Here is a 21,536-nt window from a genome sequence, read left to right on the forward strand (position 1 = left end):
AGTTCAGTTCAGTCACTCAGTTGTGTCCGACTCTTTGCAACCCCATGAATCGCAGCACGCCAGGTCTCCCTGTCCATCACCAACTCCCGGAATTTACCCAAACTCATGTCCATCGAGTTGGTGATGCCATCCAGCCGTCTCATCCTCTGTCATCCCCTTCTCCTTCTGCCCCCAACCCCTCCCAGCATCAAGGTCTTTTCCAATGAGTCAACTCTTTTCATGAAGTGGCCAAAGTATTGGAGTTTCAGCTTCAGCAGTCCTTCCAATGAACACCCAGGACTGATCTCCTTTAGGACGGACTAGTTGGATCTCCTTGTAGTCAAGGACCTCTTAATTCCTTCCCAAGGGCTATAGATAATATTCTGAACTGTATTCTGTGAGCTGTCTTATAGGTACTGAAAACCCCTCCAGGTAAAAGAAATACATGATGATCAGACTGTAGCCATGACATAAGCTGCCACAGTTCTGAGAATGGACCCTGAGAAATGGGAATAAACCAACCCTGGAACTGAAGAGTAACTATACTTAAAATAATCAAGATGAAGCTGGTCAGACTACCAGTGACCAATCTCAAGATGACTGTCAGCGCTGACTCTGCTGTTTCTGCACGTTACCCTCTCCCTCTGTCTATAAAAGCTCTTGTCCATTCATTCTCAAGGGAGTGGGCAGTCAGCCTTTGGACAGGTGACCACCCACCCCCCCACCACATATGGCATCCAAAATAAAGTAAATGTTCCTTTCTACCAACCTGGCCTCTTTATTGGCTTTTGAGCACAAGAAGCCAGACCCGCCTCTTCGGTATCACTTTTGGCTTTCTATGGTCAGCCTTGGAACTATCACAGCAGCTGTCATGGTGAGACAGGAGTGAATTTTAGTGTTATAATGAAGGTGTAATAAATTAGAGGTCAGAGGTCACACCATACTCAATGCCATCTTGATTTTAGCTGGTTCAAGCCAGTTTTTGTGGGATCCTGTTTTTCTCAATATCTGTGCCCCCTTCCTTCCTGTCTCACAATCATAGAAACACTGTTTCCAGGGTGATGAGGCTGTGTCAGCCTCTCATCTAGGAGTCCAGACCTGGTTCTCTGTGTATCCTGATGAATAGGCCCTTCCCTTTCCCATTTAACCAATACCAGGTTGTCTTCCTCAAATGAAGGGCACCACAGACTCCCACTTATTACAGAAGCAACATCAAGCCCCAGCCAAGAGGGAGTTACCTTATGGGTAAAAAAACAAAACTGATTATATCAATAGCTTCCCTTTTGGATTTTCGCACATAGAAGAGAAATTTGTCTCTTTCTCTTCATCAAGATTATCTCCAAAGGTAACAAAGGAAACAGTCATTAAAGGTAAGCTGGGTCCCTTAATATTCAGGGAGGCTGGGCTGTGAAGGAACAGTCACTGATAAAGCCGATCAACCATTCCCTGTGAGTAAAGTCAGAATCTGGATAATGAAGTGAAGTTTCCCTTTTATCTCTCCCTTTGTGCTGAGTCTTGTTTCACTTGCTCACAGGGTGCCTCATGCAGAAGCCTCGCAACTGGTACTTCGGACGAGACTCCCTCGTGTGAAATGGCTGTGCCGACACCTCAGCTCTGAGGGCCGTGTGCAGAGTCTCTGCGCCCGGACCTGTGATTCAAGAGGGCGGCCAGGGGGCCGTGTGCAGAGATGCTGGCCCAGCACTATGATCTGGAGCCACGGGCAGCACAGCTGAGCCTGTCCTGTGAGAACCCACCCATCCCCCAGCTGACAGGAATCACACACAGCAGTCCCAGGGGTGCTTTTAGGAGAAACCCTGTCCTATAGCACATTCTATGGACACAAGCCATATCTGACAGAGGGGCTTCCCAGGTGGCTTAGCGGTGCCAGTGCAGGAGACTCGCATTGATCCCTGGGTCAGGCAGATCCCCTGGAGCTGAAATTGGCAGCCCGCTCCACTATTCTTGTCTGGAAATCCCACTGATAGAGGAGCCTGGAGGGCTGCAGTCCATGGGGTTGCAAAGAGTCAGACATTACTGAGTGAGCACACACACACCTGGCAGAAGGAACCCTTTGGCCTTTGGGGTCTGACTGGGGAGGGTCGGTAACAAAATAGGAAGAAGTCAAGCCATCTTTGGTTTTCCTGGTGGCTCAGATGGTAAAGAATCTGCCTGCAATGGAGGAGACCCAGGTTCAATCCCTGAGTTGAGAAGATTCCCTGGAGAAGGGAATGGCCTCCCACTCCAGTATTCTTCCCTGGAGAAGTCCATGGAATTCTGGTGGGCTATATAGTTTGTGGAGTCACAAACAGTCAGACACAACTGAGCAACTTACACTTGTTCACACTTTCTAGCAATGAAAGCAGCTGCCATTTGGGAAGACACGAGATCTTTTGCCTTCAACAACGGTTCTCACTTGGCTGCAGGGTGGAATCATCTGTGGGGTTTTAAAAAGTGTTGACTCCTGCCTCCCCTCCCCCAAGATTCTCATTTAACTGAGATGAGGCTTCAGCACTGGGATTTCAAACAACTCCCCTGTAGCCAAGTTTACAAACCCCTGGCCTTTGCCATACTGACGATATAAAGAACTGTACCTGGTTGAGGAAACTGAGTAAACTGATACAGTGATTCTGCAGGAGCAGGAGTGTGCATTTCTGTGTATAAGGTGTAGATAAGGTGGGTGAGGTGGGGGCCTGTGACCCCTTTTGCCCCATGTGAGGCCTTCCTGGCCCCTCTTTCCACGGTCTTTGCACACTGCTCACCTGGACAGTGTGGCCACCAGTGGGGCACAGTTTTCCCTGGAGGTTTCACAGGAGCCCCGCCTTAGGTCAGCACAAACTTATGAGCACCTCCTCTACACCCTGCACACAGAAACGCACACTCCTGCTCCTGAAGAATCACTGTTTACTCTGTTTCCTCATCCAGGTACAGTTGTTTATAGCCTCAGTGTGTGCTAGTTCAGCACAACCCTATGAGCTTGCTGGGAGGGAAACCCTGGGAACTGTAACAGGATGAGCAGCTCGGCAGTAACTTCAGGAGCTGCTCCTGCACAGGGAAGCTCAGGGAGCTCCAGGCCACTGGCCAAGCACGGGTCTGGCACATGCCTGTGACTGGAGCCTTCCTGTGCCTGGGGTTTGAGGTGTGTGTGTGTGCTCAGTCGTGACGATTCTCTGGGACCCCGTGGACAGAGGATAGCATTTCCCAGGCAGGAATACTTGGAGTGGGTTGCCATTTCCTCCTCTAAGGTCTGTTCCCCTACCTACATCTCTTAGATCTCCTGCATTGGCAGGCAGATGCTTTACCACTAGCGCCCCCTGGGGGTGTGAGGAAATTGGTCTTATCCTCTAGTGACAGGTGATTCCTGGGCTCAGTGGTAAAGAATCCGCCTGCCAATGCAGGAGACACAGGAGACGTGAGTTGAATCCCTTGGTCCGGAAGACTCCCTGGAGGAGGAAATGGCAACCCACTCCAGTATTCTTGACTGGAAAATCACATGAACAGAGAAGCCTGGCAGACTACAACCACAAGGTCGCAGAGTCGCGCATGACTAAGCACAGCCAGTGACAAGTGCCTATGATATCGAGCACCCGGAAGTGCAGAGACGTAAGGTAATGAGCGTCCCAATAAACAGCAGCCGCCCCTTATTCTGTTCTGTGTGGCAGGATGTGTCTTTATCACGTTTCGTTTTAACACAAGCTCAGAAGGTGTTAGGATCACCATCTTACAGACAAGGGAAAAAATCCCCAGAGCTTAAGGATCCTGATCAACGTCATTCAACTCCTAACTGACAGATGCAGCCTCTGTCCCAGCTCCTCCCGTGTCCTGGCAGGACCAGGAGGTTTCCCTGCCCAAAGACCTGCTCAGCAGCTTCAGCCTGACCCCCCCCCCCTCCCCGGGTGGGTCCATGTGGTCCCTCCAGGCGCCTGCAGCCCCTTTGCTCCTATTGCCCCAGACTCAGGTTCTTCCTTCTGCAGAGCAGCCCCCGAGAGCCCCACGGTCGGCAGGAGGACACCCTTGCCCCATTCTGACAGGTTTTCCCTGCAGCAGCTCCCGGGGGTGGGGTCAAGCCAGGTTGTGAGGAGAATCAGGAGAGAAGCAGGAACGGTGTAAGCTCATGGTTGGCACCTTCCTCTGACCTGGGACCTCCCTCTCCTGATGCCTCCCGCCACTTGGGTCAGCTCCTCTCCATGCCCCCTACCCCATTGCAAGTGCTCCTGTAGCTCTGCTGTGGATCAGAGTCACCAGGGGAGGGGTCAGAATAATATTATGATTCAGGGGGTCACACAAGTGGACCCTGTGAATTTGAATTGTTATCAAGCAGCCTAGTGGATTGGGATGCAGGGGGTCTCTGGACACACTTTGAGAAGCATTTAACAGACCTGTCACTCACATCAGTGAGCCCCGAGTATAGAATGAAGCCCATCCTATATGTTTAAATATTTTAAAGTTATAAATCAAGCTAACACACTGTCAAATACACCTTTGTAACCACCTGGCAGGCTGGGATTCCTGGACCTTGGAGTTTGGAGCCAGAAGGCAGGACAGCAGAGGCAGTCCGCCCCCAGACCTCCCCCGCTCTTCCCACCTCTGGCTCTAACCCTCTTTGTGCCCTGAGGAATTTGCTGCTCAAGCAAGAGCACGCCCAGCCTTCAAGTTCAAGCTCAGGCCGCCCTCTTCCCACCCATAAACAGCTGAATCTTGACCTCCTGTTGGGCTGGGACATGGGCCCCAGGAGGGAGGCCGGCACTGGCTCTGGGAGCAGGGATTCTAGAGTCCAGGTGCTCAGAGCACGGCCTGGAGGGGGCGGGGCCCCAGGTGGCCACACCCCCTGGTCCTCTCTGTGTGCCCCTGGGGAGGGTGCAACCACAGGAGGACTGAGCAGGGCCTCTAAACCAGCGCTTCTTTGACTGTACTGTGAGCAGGCCTCCCCTGGGATCCGGAGATTCTGAGTCAGTGGGTCTGGGGTAGAAACAAATTCCATGTTCCTAACAGCCTCCCAGGCCAGGCCAAGGATGCTGGTCCATCCTTAGAACAGAAGAGCCCTAGGGCAGGGTAGGCAGACTTTCCCTGTAAACAGTCAGGAAGTCAAAATATTTCCAGGCTTTGTGGGCCATATGGTCTCTGCTCAGAAAAACGTCTACTTCTGCTTTATTGACCACACTAATGCCTTTGACTGTGGATCACAACAAACTGTGGACAGTTCTTAAAGAGATGTGAGTACCAGAGCACCTTACCTGTCCCCTGAGAAACCTACATGCAGGTTAAGAAGCAACAGATGGAACCAGACATGGAACCACTGCCTGGGTCAAAATTGGGAAAGAAGAACAAAAAGACTGTACATTGTCATCCCGCTTATTTAACTTATATGAAAAAGAAAGTATGTATATGTATAACTGAATCACTCCCGAATAGCAGAAATTAACACAACATTGTAAATCAGCTATGCTTAAGTAAAATAAATTTTTAAAGAAGAAAAAATGCCAAGGGTGTCAGTAGGTGCATTATTAGTAATGTTTACTCTGGTCACTTGCTTAGCCTGCTGTTTGCCAGATTTTTCCACTTTAACACAACTCTTCCCTAAAGAATTTATCAAGGAAGATACTTTGAGTCTATGAAAATGCCATGCCTCCCCCAACCCCGTGAACATTCACTGTATATTCAGTCAATGATGAATTTTGTCTGAATTATTTATGACTGCTGTATGATACTTTTCTGTCAGCCTGTCTGCATTTGTAAGTTGGTATTCTATTGCAAAAAAGAACTTACCCTCCCTCCTGTCTATTTTATGTCTTATCAGAATCAGTGTAAACTCATGGATTTTTAAAAATTTTATAGTTGTAAAATGTAGGGTTTAAAAACCTTCAATCCTCTGTTTATCATTACTTACTTACAATATTTCTAATGTAATATGAACTCCATCTCAGAGACTCATTTTTTGTTTAAGTAGTCTGAAAATTTTAATTTTAAAAGTATTTTTTACATAATATCCTCCATAATTAAATGTGATTAGCTTTTGAAGTAAACACTGTTTTGGAATACCCAAAGCTTCCACCAATTGGAATGGATAATTGTGAGCATGTTTGCTGAGTGAAGAGTGAATTTAGTCAGAACCATCCAAAGTAAACTTCCTGTAAAACATATTCAGTGTACCTAAGTCTTAATTTTTGTTCTTCTTAAAAAAAATCACACAATCCCAATTTTGACTCCTAAGGCAAGTCATTTGGGCCTGGAGTACAGATGGAGGTCTCATTGAACTCAAGCATGTATTCCTTCTTGTAATGTTGTTTTTTAGTTCTAAATTCAAAAAACTATGTATTTCTCCCAGTTTTTCAGCATACATTGCTGTTTTAGTTTTGGGGGAAAAAATTTTTTTTCCTTATGAAAGGTTGTTGCTGAACGATGAGACGCGGGATTCTTGGCCTCTGGAGGAGATGAATTCAATCCGGGGCCAGAGACGAGGCTGGATCGCTCAGAGCTTTTGTGTAATAAAGTTTTATTAAAGTATAAAGGAGATAGAGAAAGCTTCTGACATAGGCATCAGAAGGGGGCAAAAGAGTACCCCTTTGCTAGTGTTAGCAATGGAGTTATATACTCTCCAATGAATCCAAAGAATGTCTGGAGGTTGCAAAGACCTCACCAGACCCACTCCCATAATTTACATTTTAAGGTAACAGAGTTGGCCAGAAGGTTTAATCCAAAGACTGTCCTCAGGCAGGATACATTCTTGTAAAGACCAGACCTACTCCCATAATTTACATTTTAAGATAACAGAATTAGCCAGAGGGTTTGATCCAAAGACTGTCCTCAGGCAGGATACATTATTGTTATATAATTCTAAGGAATGTAGAGGAAAAAAAGTAAAAAAATTTGTCCTTTCTTCCTCCTTGAATATCCCAGACCTCTCTCTCCTTGGGGACCCCTAGACTTCTTATCAACTTGCCTAGGAAATGACTCTCTCACTTACTACACTAGGTTTAAAAAACAAAAGCTCAGTTAATCCATATTCTTTTTGTTTTTAAAGGAAAATTAACAGGTTACACATAAAACCTTGCGTTTAAAAAACTCTGAAGGCTTTAAAGTGGTCTGTTGTGTTTCCTGGTAACTTCTTCATTAGGACCATGCTGCTGATTCAAGAATAGCATCAGTATAAATATAAGCATAGTATTGTTTTTAGACTTGAAAAAAAAAAAAGAGCTCTCCAAACTTGAACAGAAATTTAACTATTTCCAACTTTTTAATGCTATAAAAAATATTGATAATGTATAATAGGGCCTTTTGAAAACCTGTGTGGTCTAATTTTAAACATAAATATGATGGGAACAATTAATAAAAAAGGCAGTGCTGGAGAGAGTAGTACTGATGGGGCGCTGATCACAAATTCAGCATAGTTCAAAAGCAGTGTTTCGCACCTGTCTGGGGTTAAGAATCAGTTTTATGTAATTTTACATTTTCAGCCCATTGCAACCTAATCAATGATCCACTGTGCACGGCTAGTGCTCAACTCAATCATGTGCCCCTTCCCTCTGCAAGTGCAACAGTCACACTGGTCTCTGGGCTGTTCAGAATCCCACCCCTCCTGAGTGTAGATGTCACAGCAATAACAGATGGCTGCATGTGTCCAGTTTTCTTGAATTTCCTGTAGTTATTCCTAACATAGTTACAAACGGGTCATAGACTGGCTCTAGCCCACAGGCCATGCTGTGAGTGTCACTGTCACAGTTCCCTTTGCAACAACCCTCTGAGAATTGTACTAACCTCACTTCAACTATCAAAGAAACTGAGACACAGCGGGCTTCCTAATCTTAAGAGCCCACAACTAGCAGGTAGCAGAATCATAACCCATCCCAGTCAATGCCCAGAGGAACCAGTAATTGTCCCTGAAAGCCTGACTCCAGAGCATGTGCTCCTCGTGTGCATGTTTCATTTTTATATGTGAAGGAGGAACAGTTTGGTTTAGGCCATTAAATGAGGACCTCCTCAAATACATCTTCTGTAGTCTACACACCTCCTTCATCCACCTTGCTTCATCCATCTTGCTCTTCTCTCCTGGTGATTAGGAATCACCAAGGTCAATGATTCCACCTTGTGTCTTTGGATGCTCTTGGTCCATCCATCGTCCCAACCAAAGAATTGTTCAAGGGCAGAAACTATATTCATTTTCCAGATGAAGCTAAGATTCAGAGGTTGAGACACTTACCCAAGCATGTAACTATGGCTACATGGCTATGGGGTGACCAGAGTCCATTTTGTCAAGGATGGTGCCAGTTTATTTTCCTGGCACCTTGGTTGGTTACTGCTTTCCTTTCACTCTCAAGTGTCCCATCTGGACAGTACATTCTTCGGGCACACACACTGCTAGCGAGGAGCAGAGAAAGAACTGTCATGCAGATCTGTGACTGACTCCAAAACCAGGGCTTTCTGTTATCCCAGGCTACCTCTTAAAATTTCACAATTATGAAGTTGAGAAGGAAGGTTTGTTCTCAATTACCATTCATTCATTCATGCATTTAGCAAACATTTATGGAGCACCTGCTATGTGACACATACTGTGCTGGGAGATGGAATTAAAAAGTGAATAGGGCACAGTTTAAAGTCTTTTTCTCACTTAGTTTCATAAGTAAACAGAATGCTTATGAATATTCATAGTTAAGGCAGGTTATGTAATTTATAGGACCCAGTGCAAAACGGAAAGAACAGGGACCCTTCTTTAAAAATGAAGTATCTCAAGATGGTGACAAGATGACACTACCCAAATATGGTTCAGTTTAACAAATGAGAGGTGGTCAGGGTATTACAGAAATCCAAGTTCTGGGATAAAGGTTAATCTTGAGGTGACCACTGGGCTGACCCTAGAGATGAGGCTATCTTCTCTACATGGACCTTCTTCTCTACTTTTTTTAGACCAAAGGGCACTGAAAAGAATCACTAAATCATCATTTTGACTTACATGTCGGTCACCAAGAGTTTCCCCCACAGCACATCCTAATCACCCATGTCTGGAACTGTGACACATGCTGTTGCATAACATGGAGATGGGCTGCCCAGACCTCTCTTCAAGAACTTGTTCTCCAGGTGCTGGAAGAGCTGTCAGTGGGCAGTGTTCAGCCACCAGGTCTTCTGGGGGCAGCTTCTATGCAATGTCCCATCCAGGTGGAGGTCCCATCCTGGCCACTGGACATGTCAGGATAACCCTGAAGGGCCATCTTTACTCCACCTCTCCATGGGGTCAGTTAAGGTTGTCTGGCCAGTGATGCAGCTTGATCTTTCCCTCTGCTCTATCCTGTTTCTTCCCTCCTGATACCACAACTGTTGTTCCCAAGGGCACCTCCTGATACACATCCCAGCACTAAACTCCATCCCAGTCTGCATCCCAGAGAACCAGCCTGCAACACGTGTCAGAAAATACTCCAGTACTCGGGGAGGGCTTTTATTTGAAAATCACTGATCACACAAATACTTATAACATTTTAAACCCCCCAAACAAAATACAAAACGGGGTTAACAAGGACTTTTTTACAAAACGGAGTTAACAAGGACTTTTTTTACAAAACGGGGTTAACAAGGACTTTTTTACAAAACGGAGTTAACAAGGACTTTTTTTACAAAACGGGGTTAACAAGGACTTTTTTACAAAACGGGGTTAACAAGGACTTTTTGTGTGAATGTGGTTACCTTTGATTTAAAATCCACAATCTCATGTTGTCTGACAAAAATGACATTATGTTGTTAATAACAAAAGAAAACTATCAGGTTGAACCACATGAAAGTCCCATGGTATGGCTTATAAAAAGGCTGAATGTGAGCAGTTCCACATGGGTCAATCTGATAGAAAAAATCCATTAGCATTTGAAATTTAGAGAACATTATACTTATGAATAACTCATGGGTAAAATATATAGTTAATGAATTAAACTAGGAATTAGAAAATACTATGACTATTGATTGGTGGTTAGTACCAAAACTTGCAGGTTACAGCTAAAGTGGATGTTAGTGGGATGAAAAAGTTGGCTTTATATACTTATATTACAAAAATGATGACATTATTAATCTGTTTCCAATTTAAGAATTTATAGGAAAAAAAAAAACTCAAAGTAAAGGAAAAGTTGAAGGAAAGAAAGAATGCTACAATGAACTAGGGAAAAAAGAGCATCAATCAAACAAAAAGTTGATTCTCTGAAAACAGGAAAAATTTATGCAAGATTACTTATAAAAAAAGAAGGCTCAAAGAAAATTAAAAGCCAAAATAACACAGTTAGAGATGCTGCAAAGATTAAACATATAAGATATTGTGAATAAATTTATGCCAATCAAGCTCAAAAACACACAGGAAACAGAGCCACTCCTAGAAAAATGAAACTTATCAAAATGACTCTGCAGAAATAACACACTGAGGAGGAAACACATAATTACCAAAAGTTACCCAGACAATGATGGCTGCACAATACTGTGAATGTGATTAATGCCACTGGATTGTGTGATTAAAAATGGTCATATGGCAAATTTTATGTTATATATACCTTACCACAATTTTTAATGTAAAAAAATAAAATCCTCTATCTAGAAGACAGTCTAGCACATGTCTGTCCTTCATTAGCAAAACCCTAGAAGGGCTCCTATTTTGAGAATGCATATTTTCTCTTCCTTCTCTCCTAGAACATATAATATTGTCCTTCTGTATTTTAACCATATATCTATTTTTTTTTTTAAGGGAACACCTCTCTCTCCTATGATGTCACTCAAACTATAGTATATTGTATGTTTTTCCTATCAGTTTTCTCTGTAGTATTTTAACCAGAGGTCTTTTAGTAGAAAAATGGATCCCAGTCATGTTAAAGGAAGTGGTGACACAAAACAGCAGCTTCAAACAGTCTTCAAGTAAACAAAATCCCTGATATAATCAGAAAGTAATATGTAATTCTGGGAACAGTAAAAAAACATCTGGGAAAACTTTGTCTCAAATCTTAGAAAATGAGTTTGGTTCTGGAGTCTCTCAAGACACAAAATCTGGGAGATGGCTTTTATTGGTGGCCTGTGCCTTTCATTTGCATAAGAAAGAAAACAGTATAACATATAAATAAGTATAATAAATCCTTTTTCAAGAGCATGAAATCTTGAGTGAAGTTGGAGAACTAACATCTTGTAATGTGTAAATATTTGTTGCTAGTGTAAAAAAAAGTAGAATATAGTTAATGCAGTGCAAAACCTATTGGAAAGAAAGCCTTTGGAATAGACATGAACTCATGGTAGAATCAGTGTTGACTCAAAAATTGTGAAGGCTGAGGGCTGTCCACTGGAAACATTCATAACCACAAGGTCACTGTGAGTAATACCTTTTGAAGTACACCTGAGGGAGAAAAAGACAACAACAACATGTTTAAAAGTCTTAAAGTCCTCCTCCTAAGGCAACACATTTCTAGGTTTCCTTCTTCTTGTGAAGCAATCATATCACTAGTGGAGGCATAGTTTTAAAAAACCAGGGCAGTATTTATTCTATGGATGAAATAGCCCCACTAAAACCCTCAGTGGGGCTGGGTTTAATTCCAATCAACCTGTAGATCTCCTAGATTTCTGATCATTCTGATTCACAGATATGCTTTATCACTACAGGAAATTGATAAGCAAAATCATTTATTCCCTGAAATAAATTAAAAACAGGGTAACAAAGAGGATAAGAAATCTAGCATCTGAACAGGGTTTGTCATTTTCGCCCATAAAAGGAGCACAACAGATTTGGATGTTAATATCAGGTTGTAATCTTTATATTTTAAAAACTCTGACTGACAGACACTGAAACACTGGCATATATGTATGAAATATCCTGGTGTTTAGTTTATGTGGCATAACAGTTATAGAGCCTATAGAAATGTGATCTGTGGATAGTGGGTCCCAAGAATGAAAGGGCATCAAAAGCTTTAGCAAAGAATCAACCAAGTGACTTCTCTAAAACGGAAGATGATACCCAATAATAGGATAGTTCTCTGCCAGGCCTTGGAGTTCTTGAATTCTACCAATTTCTAATTGAACTGGAAGAGATACAGGTTTTCTCGGGGTAATCAGAACACAGAGAAAGTGAAGTGCTGTCAACATCCACAATCATCCATTTTCAGTAGCTGTATTGTATCTCAGTTCCTTAACAGATACACATAACAAAATAATGTCAGAGCGTGTGAAGCCTTATCTCTGAATGTGTTTGGACAAAAAACTACTTCAAGTGTAACTCTTTTTCCTCAAAGAAGAATGTGAAAAGTTTCGTTTGAGGCTTTAAACCAGAAAATGTATCGTCTATCAGAGGCTGACTTGTGTTACAAACTGGGTTGCTTAGAAACATGATTCAGATCTCTTTTATAAAACCTGACTACAAGGAGATCCAACCAGTCCATCCTAAAGGAGATCAGTTCTGGGTGTTCATTGGAAGGACTGATGCTGAAGCTGAAACTCCAGTACTTTGGCGACCTCATGCGAAGAGCTGACTCATTGAAAAGACCCTGATGCTGGGAGGGATTGTGGGCAGGAGGAGAAGGGGACAACAGAGGATGAGATGGTTGGATGGCATCACCGACTTGATGGACATGAGTTTGAGTAATCTCTGGGAGTTGGTGATGGACAGGGAGGCCTGGCGTGCTGCAATTCATGGGGTCGCCAAGAGTCGGACACGACTGAGCAACTGAACTGAACTGAACAAGGCATTTGTGGGTGCTGTAAACAAAGTTATTGTCAGAGAGAATGAACTTCACACATGAAACAGAAAAGCACTAAGACACCTACTTTCACAGTTAGTGCACTTTCTTACTCTCTTGCTGCTAGCATAACCTGCTACCCCCAAACAGCTCTGCCTACAAAATGTCATATATTTAAATGTCACTTAAGTTAAGGAGAAAAATAAACCTCCAAGAATGCTTGAGCCCCGCTGGCTGAAATCTGAAGCTATTTCCATTGTAATGGAAGCATATACAAGCAACTCCTGCAGCTCAATTCCAGAAAAATAAATGACCCAATCAAAAAATGGGCCAAAGAACTAAACAGACATTTCTCCAAAGAAGACATACAGATGGCTAATAAACACATGAAAAGATGCTCAACATCACTCATCATCAGAGAAATGCAAATCAAAACCACAGTGAGGTACCATTACACGCCAGTCAGGATGGCTGCTATCCAAAAGTCTACAAACAATAAATGCTGGAGAGGGTGTGGAGAAAAGGGAATCCTCTTACACTGTTGGTGGGAATGCAAACTAGTACAGCCGCTATGGAGAACAGTATGGAGATTTCTTAAAAAGCTGGAAATAGAATTGCCATATGACCTAGCAATCCCACTTCTGGGCATACACACTGAGGAAACCAGATCTTAAAGAGATACGTGCACTCCAATGTTCATCACAGCACTGTTTATAATAGCCAGGACATGGAAGCAACCTAGATGCCCATCAGCAGACGAATGGATAAGGAAGCTGTGGTACATATACACCATGGAATATTACTCAGCCATTAAAAAGAATTCATTTGAATCAGTCCTAATGAGATGGATGAAACTGGAGCCCATTATACAGAGTGAAGTAAGCCAGAAAGATAAGAACATTACAGCATACTAACACATATACAATGGAATTTAGAAAGATGGTAACGATAACCCTATATGCAAAAGAAAAGAGACACAGAGTACAGAACAGAGTTTTGGAACTCTGGCAGGAGAAGGCGAGGGTGGGATATTTCGAAGAACAGCATGTATATTATCTATGTGAACAGATCACCAGCCCAGGTGGGTATGCCATGAGACAAGTGCTTGGCCTGGTGCACTGGGAAGACCCAGAGAAGTTGGGTGGAGAGGGAGGGGGGAGGGGGATCGGGATGGGAATACCTGTAACTCCATGGCTGATTCATGTCAATGTATGACAAAACCCACTGCAATGTTGTGAAGTAATTAGCCTCCAAACTAAATAAAAAAAAAAAAAAATAAAAAAAAAAAAAAAAAAGAAACATTCCCTCCAAAAAAAAAAAAAAGTAGAGAGTATATAACTCCATGGCTAACACTAGCAAGGGGGTACTCTCTCTGCCCCCTTCGGATGCTTATGTCAGAAGCTTTCTCTATCTCCTTTATACTTTAATAAAACTTTATTACACAAAGCTCTGAGCAATCAAGCCTCGTGTCTCTGGCCCTGGATTGAATTCTTCTCCTCCGGAGGCCAAGAATCCTGGCATCTTTTCTGTGGTTCAGCAACAACCTTTCATCTTGGGTGCTCATTCAGGATTCTTCAGGACAAGGTAAGGATGCTTGCAGCTCTAGTTCTTTATTCTCCTAGTGAATACGTTTTCTGCTGTACTTTACTAACTCTATGGTGTGCTTGCATGAATGAATGAAATGCCCTGCTCGAAGCAAGTGAGGAGCCCTGCTCTGCAGTTCCACAGTGACCTCATACGGCTTATGGCAGAAACCTGTTGGGGGTTTACACCGACCTGCCAATGCCAAGAGGCACCCAATGTCTCCTTCAGGGACAGACCAGAAATAGGCAAAGCGTGTGGACTGAACTCTCCTTTCTCAGTCAAACTTTTCGGTCTCTTTGACCATTTCATAACTCCTTGGGAATTAGAAGTACTAACCTAATCTGTCGAGTCATAGACTTTCAAGGGACTTGTGATCTATGCTGTTATTGCATACTATGACTTAGGTCCTAAACTTGGATTGGTAGTCAGGAAGCACCTAGCCTCGCTAGGTGTGGAAAGTTTGGAAGCTAGATGGAGCTCTAGCTCCAAGAGCATCTCTGAGGTTAAAGGTTACTCAGATTGGAACTGCAATGGGGTTTTTTCCTTTGGTAACGCTGGCTCCTAGTGGACCAGAGGAGATTCTTATACTGGTGGGATGACGCTTGGAAGGAACACCTCAGTTTTATGTTCGTATTGGTCTTATTGTGGTCAGGAATATACTTTTTAATGGTGAGGAGCTGGATGTCAGCCAGTAATGCCATCAGGTCTACCCCTGGTGCATCTCCACCCCATCTTGGTAGTAGAACCGGGAGGGACAAGTATGTCGCCTGTGTCGGTAAGGGACAGACTAAGTCCGACCAGGAAAGAAAAGCTTTGGTGTAAAGTCTGTCTACACCCCCATCTAGAGCAGGGAGGGATGCCTCCGGTAGAAAGAGGGTGCTGGTCACTGTTTTTTCTCTCTTACAGATGGGAGTTAACAATTCCACCCTCACTCCTTTGAACTGTATCCTGAAAAACTGGGATAGATTGTATCCCCAGGGCTTAAAGAAGACACACCTGGTCTTCCTATGTGATACTGCATGACCACAGTATCCATTGGAGGGTGACGAACGGTGGCCGGTTGGAGGATCTCTTAAGTATAATACTGTTTTACAATTAGACTGGTTCTGTAGAAAACAAGGGAAATGGGTAGAAGTAGTATATGTGTTGCCCTTTTTCTCTCTGTGAAATATGCCAGACTTGTGTCCTAAGGGTATAGATTTGGGTGTGACACCTTCAGCTCCCTCCTGTCCTCCTACTTTGCTAGATGAGATGGAGGGCAGGAGACAAAGAGATAAAGAAAAGCAGGTTTCTCCAATCTATCCCTGGGATCATATGCACAGAGCAGCCAGAGAGACGAGGAACAGCCACACAAGCTGTTGCCTCTTTATGAAGCACTCACCAGGAGAAATAATCAGTCTATGAGAGTTAATAAGCCTTTTTCTTATCAAGAAATAGAAAATATCAAGGAGGAACTGGGAGACTATTTAGAGGACCCAGAAAATATATATTAGAGCTTTTAAAGGTGTTACTCTGCTTTATGACCTGACTTGGAAGGATGTGATGTATATCTTGGGACAAACGCTGACTCCCGACTCAAAGACTCGAGTTTTGGGAAAAGCAGTTGTTTTTGGAGATGAATGGTTTAGTATTGAATCAGTAGGGAAGAGGGAGGATAAGATAACCACCCTCCCCACTGGGAATCAGGTGGTCCCAACTACAGAACCAGACTGGGACTACAACACAGCTAAAGGAAGATGGGATCAGAGTCATTTTGTCAGATGTATTCTTAAAGGACTCAGGCAGGCATGTGCTAAGCCTTTAAACTGTGGCAAACTGGCAGACATAGAACAGGAGGAGAAGGAAGCTCTTGGTAAATTCCTAGATAGACTGAGAGAAGCCCTTGGCAGATTCACTGAGATTGATCCCGAAAGTGAAGAGGGAAAAGTGATCTTAAAGGATAGATTTCTCACTCAGTCGGCTCCAGATATCCACTGTAAGCTACTGAAATGGGTATATGGACCAAATCGGTCTTTAGATACTCTGTTACAACTGGCTCAGACAGTCTATTATGGTAGGGAATACAAGGAAAAGAAAGGCAGGCAGAAAAGGACAAAGGAATAGGAGGAAGCCCTCGCAATGACTATGAAAACTGTTCTTAAACAGCCTGAGAAAAATGCCCAGAGGGACACAGGTGAAAAGGGATGGGCTCGCTATTACTGTGGAAAGGCGGGGCACCTCAAGCAGGATTGCCCTCAGGCATCCAAGCCGCCCCAGGCTCGGCTCCATGTCCGGTCTGCAAACAACCACACTGGAAGAGAGACTGCCCCCAGAGGTGTAGGTTTCAGGGGTTGGACTTTCAAGACAATCAGGACTGAAGGTACCCGGGGGTCCCCACACAAGCTCCCGTCCTAATTACACCTGAGGAACCTCGGGTATTAATAACTGTGGGGCCAATCCATCGATTTCCTTTTAGATACTGGGGCAACTTATTCCATGCTTAGTGAAGCCCCTGGCCCACTTTCTTCCAGATCCCCTTTCATAATGGGACTGTCTGGATGAGCCAAAAGGTATTACTTCAGTGTTTCTGTCAGTTGTGACTGGGATTCAGTGCTATTTTCACATGAGTTTCTGATTGTGCCAGGTCTCCCTCACCCCTTTGGGGGAGGGATATACTGAGCAAGGTCCATGCCTCTGTTTTCATGAATATGGAGCCTTCCCTTTCTCTCCCTTTAACTGAACAAAATGTAAATCCTAGAGTATGGGTTGATGGAAAAATCTGTGGGTTGAGCACAAAATGCTATTCCTGTAGTTGTCAGGCTCAAAGACCCGCACTTATTTCCACATAAAAAGCAGTATCCACTGAAACCTGAGGTTAAGGAAGGGTTAAAACCCATCTTTGAGAATTTAAAGGAGCAGGGACTAATAATTCCCTGTAACAGTCCATGCAACACACCTATTTTGGGTATAAAGAAATCAAATGGTAAATGGAGGCTAGTTCAAGATTTACAAATAATAAATGAGGCTGTGGTTCCTTTACACCCCGTGGTGCCTAATCCTTATACTCTATTGTCTGAAATTCCTGAACAAGCCAAATATTTCTCAGTAATTGATTTGAAAGATGGCTTCTATTCAGTGTCTTTAGAGGAGGAAAGTCAATTTCTATTTGCCTTTGAGCCAGCTTCTCAGTTAACCTGGACAGTTTTGCCCCAGGGATTTCAGTACAGTCCTCACTTATTTGGACAAAGTTTGTCACGGGATCTACAAAACTTTAATAGCTCCGAAGCAGTGGTGTTACAATATATAGATGATATTTTGCTCTATGCTGAGACAGAGGAAGCTTGTTCACGAGCCTCAGAAGATTTCTTAAACTTTCTGGCAGACTGCGGTTACAAGGCATCAAGAGAAAAGGCTTAACTTTGTCAACAATCTGTTAGATATCTGGGCCTAATCACATCAGAAGGGACTAAGACCATGGGCCCTGAGAGAATTAAACCTATACTAAATCATCCCCTACCTATGACTTTAAGACAATTTAGAGGATTTTTGGAATCACAGGTTACTGTCCATTTGGATTCCAGGTTATGGGGAACTCGCCCGGCCTTTATATAAACTTATAGCTGAAACTCAGCAGGCCCAAACCGACAAACTAGTTTGGTCTCCAGATACTCAAAAAGCTTTTAAGGTTCTTCAGACTGCTCTCCTAAAAGCTCCCGCTCTGAGCTTGCCCACAGGGTCAGAATTTTTTAATTTGTTTGTCACTGAAAGAAAAGGTGTGGCCTTGGGAGTTTTGACACAACCCCATGGGCCTCACCAGCAACCTATTGCTTATCTAAGCAGATAATTAGATGTAATTTCACATGGGTGGCCCCACTGCCTAACAGTAATTGGGGCAACGGCTTTATTAGCACCTGAAGCTTTAAAAATAATTAATGGACGATACCTTACTGTACTAACTTCTCATGCTGTAAGTGGAATCTTAAATTCTAAGGTTAATATTTGGATGACAGACAGTAGGCTTCTTAAATATCAGTCATTGTTGTTAGAAGGACCAGTAACTAAGATTAAAGTTTGTGGAAGTTTAAATCCTGCCACTTTTCTTCCTGAGAAGGAAAATGAAACACCTGATCACGATTGTTTCCAATTCCTAACTTTAAACTATGCAGCTTGGGAAGATCTAATGGATACCCCATCCTGACATGGAAATATTTACAGATGGCAGTTCTTTTGTTCGGGATGGAAAGCGTAAAGCAGGTTATGCCGTGGTGACTGCTGAACAGGTTTTAGAAGCAAAATCTCTCCCCCAGGGAACCAGTGCTCAGTTAGCAGAGCTTGTGGCTCTGACCCGAGCTCTAGAGTCAAGCAAAGGGCAGCGGGTAAATATCTATACTGATTCTAAGTATGCTTATTTGACTTTACATGCTCATGCTGCAATATGGAAAGAAAGACAGTTTAAAACAGCAACAGGAGAACCTATTAAACATTTTAGAGAGATCAAGAGACTTTTAACTGCTATATATTGTCCTAAAGAAGTAGCTGTTATGCATTGCAAAGGACACAACAGGGATGGGAGTAAAGTAGCTGAAGGTAATCAGCTGGCTGACTGTCAAGCCAGAAAAGCAGCACTTTAGGAAACCCCCTCACTACAGACTGTCCTCACTACAAACCCCCTCACTACAATCTGTCCATGGGATTTTCCAGGCAAGAGTACCGGAATGGGGTGCCATTGCCTTCTCCGCTGTAACTCAGGGGGTGTCTAAAGCTCTAGGAATAGAATATCACTTACACTGTTCCTGGAGACCCCAATCCTCAGGAAAGGTTGAAAAAGCTAAAGACATTATCAAAAGACATTTGTGTAAGTTAACTCAAAAGACGCAGGACAACTGGATGAAAGTCCTACCCATAGCTTTAATGAGGGCTCGAACTGCCCCCAAAAAAGGACTGTCCCCGTTTGAATGTATTTATGGAAGGTCTTTCTTATGCACAGATATTCTTATAGACCCTGAAGCCTTGGAATGAACTAATTATGGAATTAACTAATTATGTAACTCAGCTCTCAGCTTTTCAATAGGCATTAACAGAACTCTGGAAGACGACTCCTGACCCAGCCTCTGAATCAAGCAAGCCTCTATTTGAGCCAGGAACCGAGGTCCTCATAAAAACATGGGGGTCTGGGGGCCCATCCCTTGAGACCCTCTGGGAAGGCCCTTACCAGGTTATTCTGTCTTCTCCCACAGCTGTCAAAGTGCCAGGAATTGATTCGTGAGTACATCACACTCAAGTTAAGAGGTGGCACCCTGACCAGAACTAAGTGACTTCATTTTATGTCTTTACTTTCTATGCTCTGACTTTGTACTTTTCAGATGGGCCTAATAATCTATGTGAGCCTACTTATGCTAACTCCAAAAATCCCGAGTCTGCTGTTTTATCCTCAAGACAATGCCTTCCTATCCTGGGCTCACTCCTACACAGCATTTCACAATCAGTCTAACTGCTGGGTCTGTGGAGCGCTCCCCTCTGCATCAGTGGAAGGCTTCCTGTGGTGGATATCTCCACTTCAAGGAAAAGACCCCCCTTTCTCCATGCCTGCGAATACCTTCAACAACAATCATATGTGATGCCTCTTCTTCATCTGATGACATCTAACAACCCTAAAATGGACTGGTGCAACACATGGTACTTTAACTATGGACATGATGTGACTTCTAATTTTGATTATACATTGTCTCGGTTCAATGACTATTTTGTTACACATAAGGCAAATAGTTCTAGATCTAATGGTTTTTTACCTGACATTTATCAAATATGGGATGAGGTTATATGGTTAACTCCTGAAAAAGGACGTCTAATATCTACTGTCCTATATGCTGGGAACAAATAGAACCATCCCCAAAAGTTAGTCAACAACTTAATTATAGTGATTGGAAACACTTGGGATTTTTGCTTCAGTAAATATGCAATGTAATCATTCCCGTGTTTTCCAACCCCAATTCACCTCCTCCTTTCGTCTGGCCAGGCACTGATTGGGACTGGATATCTCGTTCACGCTGGCTTGCTCCAAACGGGACTTATTGGATATGTGGCTCTTACTTATGGGCTTGGCTTCCTCCGGTTGGATAGGGAGATGCACCCTAGGTCTAGCCTTTACTCAGGGCTTTATATTTTCAGAGCTTCCAGAAAAGCCTGCTAATTTAACCCACCTTAGAACTCGGTGGGCAAGGTCTGTATTTCACTGGTATGATTATTTGGCTGCAGTGTTTGTTCCCTCTTTAGGAACTACAGATGTTATGCTACGAGTGGACGCTTTGACTAATTTTACTCAACAGACATTACAAGATTCTCAGAAAGCTATTTCAGCTCTTAATGCTGAACAAGCACAAATTAGAAAGGTGGTTTTACAAAACAGATTAGACTTAGATATTCTGACAGCTGCACAAGGAGGAACTTGTGCCATCATTCATACCCAATGCTGTACTTATATACCTGATATGAGCACTAAAGTTACTCATTTTACTAAACACATGACCAAGATGATTGGGGCTATGGATACTCCAGAAGCCTCAATTGCCTCACTTTTGGAGACATTAACTAGTTCCCCATTGAGGAAAACTATCTTAATTACAATAATTCTGACTGTTCTATCTTTTCTGTTTGCTCCCTGCATCTGTAACTGTGTAATTGGATTTGTTTCTAGTCACATGAAGGCTTTTAAGTTACAAATGATTGTCCGAGCTCCTATGAGCGCCACAGCCTCCTCCAACTATTACTTGGGGCCCCTGGATCAGAGACCCTCAATATGAGGGTTAGTAGAATATGCTGTCTCAAAAATTTAGGGACCACGCCCCTAAATAGCAGGAAGTAGTTATGGAACGAAAATGACACCCCTTTCCCTTGGCAACATAATTCTCCTAAAAGAAAGGGGGGAATGAGAGAGTTAATTCCTAGGCAGATTGATAGGAAGTCCAGGGGTCCCCAAGGAGAGAGGGGTTTGGAATTCTCAAGGAGGAAGAAAGGACAAACTTTTCTGTCCCTCTACATTCCTTAGGATTATATAACAATAATGTATCCTGCTTGAGGACAGTCTCTGGAAAAAAACCTTCTGGCTAATCCTGTTATCTTAAGGTGTAAATTATGGGAGTACCTCTAGTGAGGTCTTTACAACCACCAGACATTCTTTTGATTCACTGTAGTAACTAATTAGAGAGTATATAACTCCATGGCTAACACTAGCAAGGGGGTACTCTTTCTGCCCCCTTCTGATGCTTATGTCAGAAGCTTTCTCTATCTCCTTTATACTTTAATAAAACTTTATTACACAAA

At 43.3% G+C, this 21,536-nt stretch overlaps 1 protein-coding gene across 1 annotated transcript in view; it reads right to left on the minus strand.

Moving 5' to 3' along the window:
• Positions 1-11,290: 11,290 nt before the first annotated feature.
• The window catches only part of LOC122447241 (ATP-binding cassette subfamily C member 4-like), a 21,325-nt gene continuing 11,079 nt past the window's right edge, over positions 11,291-21,536 (minus strand). The window contains exon 4 of the mRNA XM_043477778.1: positions 11,291-11,320. Coding sequence (XP_043333713.1) covers positions 11,291-11,320 — 30 coding nt within the window. The remainder of the gene's footprint in view (positions 11,321-21,536) is intronic.

This window comes from Cervus canadensis, chromosome 9 (genome assembly GCF_019320065.1).
Source record: "Cervus canadensis isolate Bull #8, Minnesota chromosome 9, ASM1932006v1, whole genome shotgun sequence".
In the NCBI taxonomy this organism is placed as follows: Eukaryota; Metazoa; Chordata; class Mammalia; order Artiodactyla; family Cervidae; genus Cervus; species Cervus canadensis.